This window comes from Rhinichthys klamathensis, unplaced genomic scaffold (genome assembly GCF_029890125.1).
Source record: "Rhinichthys klamathensis goyatoka isolate OS25496 unplaced genomic scaffold, OSU_Roscu_1.1 h1tg000161l_1, whole genome shotgun sequence".
Lineage (NCBI taxonomy): Eukaryota > Metazoa > Chordata > Actinopteri > Cypriniformes > Leuciscidae > Rhinichthys > Rhinichthys klamathensis.
The window spans coordinates 3,331,102-3,342,475 of record NW_026606695.1 but is presented as its reverse complement, the minus strand read 5'-3'; the positions used below and the strand labels follow the sequence as shown (position 1 = coordinate 3,342,475).

Sequence of the window (11,374 nt, the reverse complement as noted above, 5' to 3'; positions counted from 1 at the left end):
CTTGCAAGGTTGTATGATTCGCCACACATGATATTCATCCGCACCGTTGAAGAACGCTCAAGTCTACGGCTCTGGTGGAAGGATACAATTTCGAGCGTCATTGTTGTGATTCGGTTATCGCCAAGCAAAAATGTCTGCCTAAGGGAAACTCGCAAGTTACATAGTGGATATTTGCAAAATTTAATCGCAAAAGATACCGATTTCATTATCTTTCCGACCCGAAACAAGGAAGCCTTCGCCGTCATCGGCACACCCGATCGCCCTAGTTGGAATTTTGACAGCAGAAAAGGTAAAATATTGCACAGACTTTCTGAGGGGGTTTGGACCGGGTGAAAGAAGTTGGGATGGCAGAAAAGACGGGAGCCGATATAAAGGGAACGGGGTCGGCATATGCTTAAACACTTCAGCCTGACATCGCACTGTTAATTGTCCGTGTTAAAATTAGTGTTTTGTCAGTGCTTATGGTCGATTTTCGCTTAATCTTTTCATGGTCGCACCATTATTATGAATAGGTAACTGGCAATTTGCAAACAACAACAACAGCAGCAACGTTGTTTGTAAAGTAACCATTCTCCTTTAACACAACAACAACAACAAAAGTGTGTAGCGGCAGATGTTTTGACAGCGCGTGTGCTTTCATTATGAGCTCGTGACTTTTGATAGATTGAGGAATCAAACGCATGCAGTTGAAAAATGATGCTGCGGGTCCATGTGTGTGTGTGTGTGTGTGTGTGTGTGACACCATCGAGCAGCGTCTTTCTCAACATGTCCACGTTTGGTCATCCTAAAAACCTTATCAGGCCCGCTCTATTAAATTAAAATATAACGTCTTTCCACCGTGTCATGTCACGTCATGCGCTTGCTATTATTAACACAGAAATGCCGTAACCTCGTCTAAAGCTGTCAATAATACGAAGCTGGGGAAAGGAGGTCTTGGGACTGTCTTCAGGAGCTTTTTATTACTATTTATTGAATAACACATAGGGTTTTATTCAAGGACAACCAGGTCCTTCGATTGCCCAGGTTTGTACCAAGGTGTTGGAAGATCGCAAAGTTATGCTAAAGACTGAGATGGGGATGTTTAGCAAATGTCAAGCTGCGGATGTTCACCGATGTCATTTGCATAAGCTGTGCTGGCTAGCATGAAGCTTCAGCGCACATCAGGCTTTCAGATTGAGGGGAATGATGTTTGTGTTTTGTAGATTTAGTAAAGGATCGTAAGGATGAACCCTCAGCAGCGGATTGCCGCTATCGGGACGGACAAGGAGCTGAGTGATCTGCTGGATTTTAGCGCGGTAAGACACTCATCAATGATTTTACTTCTAACTTTTGCCATTCGTTCAGTCTCTCACTTCTAAGATATGCATGATTAGATATCAAGTATGACTTTTTATATATAGCTAAAGCCTATATGTATACTTTTATTTTTCCACCAAATTAAATAAAAAACAAGTTTTTACACTTTTATATATATACATTCTCCTGGCTATTTGCACATTAATTACATTGCTACTTTGGGATCAATAAAATATTCATATTTAATATTCTTATTCATTAAAACATGAAACACTCTGTGCAATTTTAGTACCTCTTCATTTTTGTGTCTTCCCATAGATGTTTTCTCCACCTGTAAACAGTGGGAAAAACAGGCCGACCACTCTTGGGAGCAGCCAGTTCAGCACATCAGGTAGGACTTCCCGTGGAAATCCTTTAATGAAAGATTGTCTTCCTCTCACACTGTCCAGTCACCTCCTCTTGATTCCCAGTAAAGTCTTGTTGCTGTTGATTATAGGGATGAATTTCATCCCAAGGTGTTTTTGATTTTGATTTGTCTTGATTAATAAGAAGCAGGTAAGAGAAGGGTTCAGTAATGGTCTTTGAAATCAGATACATCCACTGTTATAATTACACTGAAATGAAAGGCACCACTGTTGTTAACTTGTCATGGCTGGTAGTTCAGTTTTTTTTTTTTTTAAATTGCATACATTTTTGTTTTTGTCTCCTTGGACTCCACATACAATTCTGACTGTCTTGTGAATGAAAGGTGAAACGTAGTTCTGTCTAAAATTGAAGCTGACCAAAATGTGATTTTTTTCTTTAGTTTCTTATGAGAGTGATATCTTCTTCTGCTTCCTACACACGTTACCTAACTAAGTGCTCAGTTGTTTTAAACCTTTATAGAGCAGCTAACTTGTGTGTGTGTATATATATAAATTTATATATATATTTTTTGAAAAATAAACCATTAAATGGCACTTTCTGGAGAGTTTTGTGCAAAGAAATATAGGAAAAAGTAGGTCTAGCAAGTATATTTCTGTAATTCACACAGATCAAACACAAATGCTGACTGAATAGATTGCTAGTTTATTTTGAGTATCGTTAGCCAGCTAGCAGTTCTCTTGGCAGTTTGCTGATAATCCGGTGTCTGAAGTAAAATGCTCAAAACATCTCCTGAGAAAAATCACATGGTCAACCTAGTCTTGGTTATTTAATTTTGATTTAGTCTTATTTTCCTTACCTTGTCATTCAAGGCCAGGGCACTTTTTGTACATTTCTGGAACTTTTGCGCGCTTCCACATCCCGCGCAACTACGGGTCTCCTAGGAACATTCATTATATATTGCTGTACATTTATCCGTGTCACCTAGATGCGCATGCGCGAGCGATCATGGTCGACTGACAACGAGATTAAGCAGCTGAACAAGAATACGGCCGTGTTCCGATTGTTCTCTTCTCAGCTCCGCCGAGACAAATTAGACATGCCATTTCAAAAATCTTTCATTTATTGTCAGAAATATGTTTTCAAAAGCATCACTTTCATCAAATTTTATGTGACATAATTTCCAGTAGGCAACTGACTGCAAACAGGCACATCAGGACACAAACGAGCAGGTTTATGTGCCGGGGCTGAGTACCGGAGAGCCCCGGCCCAATTTAACCACTGTATATATATGTGTGTGTGTGTGTGTGTGTGTATGCACAGTTAAGCAGACAGATCACTAGCTTTTCTATAGGTTCAGATGCATGTATGTGATAGTCTGTTTATATATATATATCTCCTGTCATAGGTGACTAAACGTTGCTGTAAAGATCATCTATTGTCTAATGTGCCGTAGAAGGAGGAAACAATCAAGCATTATTCAATCTCAATGCTTGTTTTATGTAAAGCAACAAAGCAGAGCCCTTGTTACACTCATCTGCTGTCGAGGACACACTTTTAGTGGATTACTGAATAGCAGCACAGCCGAGACTGCAAGATGCTTTTGTAAACCTTTTAATAAATGAAAAGTTTACGTATGTGATCTTGTAATCAGTTTTTGGCTCTGATGTGCTGTGATGTTTTTTTAAGGGATAAAAACATCTCTTATTTGTTTGTTGCTCCTGACACATCTTACTCAACGCAGCAGTGTTTCAGAGACGGTTTGGAAACGCTGTGGGGCGTTATTTCAAGCACTGTCAGAGATTTGTGTTTGTGAAGCATCAAGATAGTAGAGAGAAGCCATTTTGCTGTATCCATTTATAGACCCCTTTTCAGTTAGTAAACATGGTGACGTTTTTTTGTGGGCGGAGCTTAGGTGGAGGCAGAACGATTCCCCTCGCCGCTTCACTAATGCTAGTTTGCAAGTTTTGTTAGCTTGTTTTTTAACAATGACTGGAGAAAATCAGATTTTATCTTAGTGTGTAAGGTCACTCACTGTCCAGGAGGACCGCGATTTGTTATTTGCAAAAGTTAATTTTAACGGACGGAACCAGATTGGTCGACCCGTACACTCACACTCAATGGATGGACGATCTGACAGGATTAACATTACCTCGGTTGAGTGGCCTGACATCTACACCAACCTGATAGAGAAACCAAGCATAAAGAGAAACTGAGGGCATATAAATCTTTAGATGCCTATAACTATGTGCTGAATGGTCACGCACAAGACTTGTGTTGTGGGGTACGATCCGAAGCTCTGCCTAGTCGGCGCCAAGGCCAGAAGACGACCATGTAAAGAGTGACATTACAGTGCAATTTTAATGATGTGAATATTTTCTAGAAATAAAAATTCCAGATACAGCAAATTCATTTTTTAACTATGTATTTGATTATTCTTTCTTACCAGGTTCTTCAAAAAGCCTTGTCACAATCAAACACAACAATGTAGGCTATACAATCATAGATGATTCACAAATAATCACAATAGTTTAGAAAACATTATGCAATAAAATTTCAAATTGGAGCCTGTACTCCGTCGATTCTTGCACCCAACAACACAAGAAGATGACATTTAATTATAATAATAATATTTTAAGCTCCTTATTATGTAGCCGAATCAGTGCTGGTTTGTATTGGCCGCCTCCAGTTTTCCCTTTGTTTTGCCTCCAGCTAACACCGTGATGTAATTGTGACGTCTGCGCAAAAGGGGTCTATATGCTAGATAATTCAAGCTTGGCATTCCTGATTATCAGGTGAACTATATCAGGAGGAAATATACACCTTATTTTTCACGTAAGAGCATTTGTAAATTGAATGTTTCTGGCTTCCAGTTATTTTTAGCTGTACAAAACAGCTTCTTATGCTGCTTAATATTTTAATGTATTGTATTAATTATAAACATACTGGTTTGTAGCACAAGCATTTTCACTGTTTAGTTTACTGCACTTTGTTACTTTTCTTTCTATTTCTCTATAGTATCTGGTAGTATCTGGGGCGGCAGTGGTTCATGTAGGTTGTCTGGAAACCGGAAGGTTGGTGGTTCAATCCCCGGTTCCACCTGACGAAGTGTCGAGGTGTCCATGAGCAAGACACCTAACCCCAGCTGCTCCCAACGAGCTGGACGGCGCCTTGCATGGCTGACACCGCCGTCGGTGAATGAATGGGTGAATGCGAGGCAATATGTAAATTGCTATGGTGGCCGTGGCCATGGGTCACGCACATTCACAGAAAACAGCTTACTTCCACGTTGAAAAATAAGGAGGATAGGCTCTAAATAAAGAATTTAAAGGAATATTTCCAGTTCAGAACAGCATTTATGGCATAATGTTGATTAACACAACAATTATTTTAACTTACCTCTTTGTTTCTTGTTGGTTACAGGAAGGTACTTACAATGGAAGGGAATTGGGCCAATTTGTAAGCGTAAAAATGCTCACTGTTTCTATAGTTATAGCAACAAAACATGAACACTATAACATGATTTTAGTTTGAAAAAATCACTTACTAAGAGCCGTTCACACAGAAAGCATTTTTGCCTTAAATATGAACGCGAGACGCGGGCAGTGGAGCGCAAGGTCTTAAAGGACAAGTTCGGTATTTTACACTTAAAGCCCTGTTTCAAGATCGTTTCTGATTAAATAGAAAGGTTAAGATTAAAATTTGGAAACATGCTGCTGTCCCGAGAAATTTCGGTTTCTGTGGTCGCACCCCCCCCCCCCCCCCACCTCCACAATGGTTGCATAGGTGCACAGAAACAATCCTTCCTTGTTTTTGTCCAACTCCATTTGACTTGACTTGGACAAAAACTACAATAAAACCTGTTGGAAAGCATCTTTTGCAGCGATTTTTGTGTGAGCATATCAGTGAACACCCCTGACCACTCGGTGAGTTTCACGTCTTTGTAAACTAAAGTTTAATGCGTTTTAGGAAGGTTTGTTTCTGTGCACCTATGCAACCATTGTGGAGGTGGGGGGGGTGCGACCACAGAAACCGAAATTTTTCGGGACAGCAGCATGTGTCCAAATTTTAATCTTAACCGGTCTATTTCATCAGAAACGATCTTGAAACAGGGCTTTAAGTGTAAAATACCGAACTTGTCCTTTAAGACAAGTTTTTTAAAAGTTGAAAAGTTAAACTAATTTTAACTTGAGCGCCGCATTTCACTTCATGCAAAAGATGCAAGACGCGAGCTAAAGGTTATACATGTCCGTCTAGCGCATTTTACGTAGAAAATCAATGGAAAAGTAGTGCATTGGAATGGAAAAACTCTTATTGTGTAAAGTTATATCCAGTTTTTCAACTTTGTTGTAATCACAGCTCAAATACTATTTTTAACAGAAGAATAAACATTGTATGGAAATCAGCATTATAACAGAAATTATGTCAATTAAGCTCAACTTGTATTGAACCCGTATTGACTATTCCTTTGAAATGTCCATATCAGTAATTGGTATAAGAGATTTTGATAGTGTAAATGTGCAGTAAGGGTTTGGTCATGTTTCTCGCTAATCTGTCAGACCTTTGTAAAGAGCACTCCTTGTGTGGGAACGCTGTGATATGCCCTCTGTTTCATCCACAGCTCGGAGAGGCATGTATCACCTGTCTGATAACAAAATTCTCTTTTGTTGTCTCCTACACTGTTATTTCTCATGTCGTAGCCGCTGTGTGATACAGGCATGCTGCATTGTGCAAAGATAAATGTCCTTTGGTTTTTCCAGAAAAAAAGCTGTTGAAACAGACCCACCAAGAAGCATTTAAAACTAACAATAGTGGAATAGTGCCATCAGAGGATATTTCTGCAAACACAACTCTTCCTCTGTTAGACCTCACCCAGCGCCTCTTCGTGTGGGAGGCAACACTTCAACTAATTGCAGGTCAAATCAGTTCATAAATTGTATTAAATGGTTGCAAATATATATACTACCATTCAAAAGTTTGGGGTCAGTACAATTTAAAAAAAAAAATTAGTACTTTTATTCAGCGAGGACACATTAAATTGATTAAAATTGACAGTAAAGACATTTAAAATCCTGAAAAAAGCTATTATGGTTTACAAAAAAACAAAAAAAAAGACAAACAACTGCACATTTGTTTTCAACATTGATGATAATAAGAAATGTTTCTTGAGCAGCAAATCATCATATTAGAATGATTTCTGAAGGATCATGTTACACTGAAGATTGGAGTAATGATGCTTCAGCTTTGCCATCATAGGAATAAATTACATTTTAAAATATATTAAAACAGTTATTTTAAATTGCATTAATATTTCACATTATTATAATCAGAATTCTCTACTTCTTTAAACTAAGTTGTTAATTAAAAATGAGAGGACAAATTCTGGATGCATTTATTTTATTTATTTATATTTTAGATTCCCAGATAGGTTTCCTTCCCGCTGCTGTCTGGAGTTTGGCTTGGCTTTGAGCTTTTGAACTTGTACCTGAAGTCATCCTCAGAGAGTGAGCTGAGAGCAGACCTCAGACATCACTCCCCTTATTGTCTGTGGATTAGTAAAAGGCTTTATCTGCTGATTAATAATTAATGAGAGGCGAAGAATCTGTATGATTAGTATTCACAGTTTTATATCCTCTCTGTAAAAAGTCTCTGAACTCCGAAAGAGCCTCAAATATTAAGATAATTTCAGGCAAGAAAAATAAAACTGTCCTGCTGTATAATGAAGATATTAAAGGTGACAAAACCTCACTTGAGCACAGCTTATCATCAAAGGCTTCTCTGCGGATTTGTGAGTTTTGTTTAAAACAATGACGGGAGTCTCTCCCATTTAAGCATGCGTTTAAGCATGCGTTTGTTTCAGAATGGATTATTATTACAAATACGCTTCACATCTATAACCACCAAACGGGCTTTCAGTAGTTTCTGGTTAAGAAACAAACCTGTTATGTTTCTGAACTCCGGAAGGCATTGTCTCCTGAGACTCCCTCAGCCAGCTTCTGTTTCTGATGTTTCTATGTTCATATCTCTTTTTTTTTTTTTGTTATTCATTTTAATCCACCCTTGCACTTTCAGAAACATTTAGTCTTAACACCAAGCTTTCTGGATTTAACGGAAACTGTTTAGACATTTTTCTGACGTGTATGAAATCTGACATATCAACTGTGGGAAAATATATTATTTTTATTATGCAAAAACAACTTATTGTTGTGCTCTTTTAAAGAAAACATAGTGTGTTTAAGTAAAGGACCTCTTCTCTCTGACAGGAGGCTGTTTATTTTTAGCTAACCTGCTGCTTGCTCTCTGAACCATTGGGCCACGTTGCGCATGTGATGCCGTCAGAACAGCGGCTTCCTCTGGCAGGGAGAGTTCTGGGAGGGTTTTTGGACATCTCTTTTATGTACCTCAGATCACCTCATGGCTTGGTTATGGAAGATCATGCTGTTGCCATAGCGATCAAGGCCCTTTTGAAGGCAGGTTACTTGGCACGGCATGTGCATCTTTTCCAGCGCTTCAGCAAACCTCCCCCCAACAGCGGATTTGTTGGCGTTTTTGGTGATTGATTTGGATTTTTGGATTTGGCTGGGGACAACAACTTTGATGTGAGTTCAAAGAATGGAAATTAAACTAGGGCATATTTAGATTATGGTTATTCTTTCAATATATTTGAGAAAGCTGAGTTTATTCTGGCTGTGATGAATAAATAAGTGTCTTGTGGAGGACAGCTGTGTTTGAAACAAGGAAGGGATGCTGTAAACTTTCACATCTGTTCTGAAGCAGTTTGCTGGATGTCTCAGGTGTGTCATTGGAAGTGAAACAAAATAATGACAACGGGAAAACAATACACAGGATCTCTATAAATCGGGTTTCTTTTCTGCTTTGTGACGAGTAAGAAATACGATTTTTTTATTTACATTTGTAAGTCCCCTCATGCTTTCATGTTTATCCAGAAGCAATAGTAAGTTCTGTTAAAGATCCTCTGTGGTTTTCGACTAACCTTAATAGATGCCTGGAATACCAGCTCTAAGTCACTTAGGCCATTTGATTAGCCAATTCTGTTTGCATGTTTTTGCAGTTTTTCCATTTATTTTTGGGAATTCGGGCCCAACGAATTGCTAGAAGTAAATTATACATTACAAACAGCATGCAGCCTTCAAAATGTTTTAAGTAAATATTGCTGTAAAAAGGTTAAGTGAAAAGTTACTGTTACTACTGTATCCATAGTGAAAAAAAATATATACCAAAATGTTTTTGAAATACATTTATTTTATACTAAGTATAGGGCCTACTACAAATACATTTACATTTATGTACTTTATAATAAATACCCTGCAATTGGACTTTTGGTATACTAAATTGGTATACTTAAAGTGCTAACAACCAATTTTGTACATAATGCACTTTAGTTATCCAGAAATAGTGCTGAGGTCCAACTAAAGATTTATTTAAGTATATTTGACTGTTAAAGTGTAACTATTGCAAGTATACTTCAGGTACACTTTAAATCTTAATTTAATTACTACCCGGTCTGCTAACTATCATCTTCGAAATATCAACCGTCTGTGTCCTTTCCTTACGCCTCATTCCACTGCCATTCTTAATTCCCTTTTGTTTGGCCTCCCGCATAAAACACTCCGTAAACTTCAAATGGTCCAAAATTCAGCTGCTCGTATTATCACCCGTATACCCCCTCTATTCATCACATCACTCCTATCTTATAACAGCTTGTTGATAATGTATGGTGACCTTGACTGTCAAGAAAGGCGCCTAAAATAAAATGTATAATAATAAAAAAAATATATATATATTTTGCATTTCAAGACAGATATATACAGTGATTGTGATCGTACTGTCCTTACTAATAGTGATATTAAACACATTATAGGTTTAATATTAAGAAATGTGCATTGTGCAGAAAAGAAGTACTCCAAATAAAGTTTAATTATAATATTTATATCAGTAAGTCTCAAGCGATAAGTAGGTAAATATGTTAATAGATTTGTACTATACTTAGTATGAAATAAATATATTTTGGTGTAGGTTTTTTTTCACTAGGGATGTCAATCCTTGTGGTTTTGGATTAAAACCTGCATTTAAATACTGTTGATACTCCCGAAACTTTGTAGTGTGTGTACTTAGCAGCATGAAAAATAAAACTTTTATTCAAATTGTGAATGAGCTGCATACTGAAAGCTAGTCAATAGCACTTCCTTCATAATCACTGAAGCTGTAAATCACCTAAATCACTCAATAATTGAGTTCTGCACTCTTGTGAAAACTCCCATTAAAATCAGTGAATCTTTCTACATTGCACATTCAATCTCTTATGTACATTGCGTTTATACTTTGTTGCCAGTTCTAATAAAAAGATTCACAAGCACTCAGTTGATAAGCTCACGCTGAACAAAATCTCTGGCATTTTGAGTGGTATTGAGTAAGTTCTGAATAACTTCAACACTTTGATTGGCCATTGCATTCATTTGCTCAACAAGTTGTAAATAAAAATGTTAATGCTAATGTATTTTTTGTAATAATTCAGGCACTGTTTTGATGGTCCCAGCTAGCAGCAGACGGGTGGTTGGCTATTGGCTATTGTTTAGCTATTGTCCTCAAAGTGGAAAACGAAAGTCATTTCAGAGGAAGAGCAAGTTATTGCATTTTTAATTACGATTATGTAGACAAACTTTTTTTCATTATTTGTGTTTTTCCTTTTTGTTTGTTAGTAAATGCATGTTGACAGTCGTGGCTGCATCCACCAGTGATTTAGCCTCAGGCCGAACTCGCACTAATGTCAGTGTTCTAGCAGCAGTTGAGCTGATGCCGAGAGTCTTAGCGGAAGACATCTTTAACCGTACCCTTCCCGTCTTCTTTCATCGTCTTCCACAGATGCGGCAAACTCATAATAGCCTATTTATGGCAATAGCAAATTAAAAGGCTTGCTCTTCAACAACTGTTATAGTCAGCAAGAGGCCAGGTTGTGAAATTTTGAACCGCTGTTTTATTTGGGCAGAGATGAGTAACTGTGAAAGGGGGTTTTGATATTGAGAGTTGGAGGGGGAAATCCCTGGAGTTATTAATCCCCGTCGGAGCTGAAGGGCTGTGGGCGGAGCCACATCATCCTTTCTTTATGAGAGATCAACTTTCCATCACATTCCAATTTCATTACATATCTGACCCAAGTCCTACTGTATGTGGAAACAAGATTAGGGTGCTGCGAGCTTAAACCGTACCTCAGAATTCAATTTTAAAGTATTCGCCCAGGACTCAGGGAGGCACCAGAAATATTTTGCAGGTGCATCCATAATGTCTCCCAACATGCCCATCAGTACTAATCAAAACAGCAGTTATTTCAGAATCATGATGCTTGTCCATGATATGAATCGTTGGTACTCTCATTATCTTTTTTCTTTTCATTGTTTGTCACTCTTTCAATTATATAGGTCTAGTACAGTCTTAGAATTTAAATTATGATGTGCTCAATTTTTACACTTTTAAAATATTTAAAAGTCGTGAATTCATTGAAATATACCTTATGAATTATGTAAATGTAAATAAAAAATTGAAGTAGATCTGAATAACTACATTTAGTACCATGACAAATACCCAAGAATATGGGCGATATGACCAAATTCTTATTTCACGACATGAGAAATTTTATTTCACAATAATGATATACATCACGATAGTTATTTTTTGTTATTTGAGCTAATTCCTGATA

General features: G+C 37.6%; 1 protein-coding gene across 5 annotated transcripts in view; it reads left to right on the top strand.

The window, feature by feature from the left end:
- Positions 1 to 66: 66 nt before the first annotated feature.
- tcf12 (transcription factor 12) overlaps positions 67 to 11,374 on the top strand; it is a 117,736-nt gene continuing 106,428 nt past the window's right edge. For 2 of the 5 annotated variants that reach the window (XM_056259002.1, XM_056259001.1), the window contains exons 1-3: positions 67 to 289; positions 1,203 to 1,295; positions 1,615 to 1,687. In XM_056259002.1, the coding sequence (XP_056114977.1) occupies positions 1,224 to 1,295; positions 1,615 to 1,687 (145 nt within the window). In that variant the 5' untranslated portion in view covers positions 67 to 289; positions 1,203 to 1,223. Of the gene's footprint in view, positions 290 to 1,202; positions 1,296 to 1,614; positions 1,688 to 11,374 lie in introns of those variants that run through there. The other 3 variants (XM_056259004.1, XM_056259003.1, XM_056259005.1) reach the window with 2 other exon arrangements.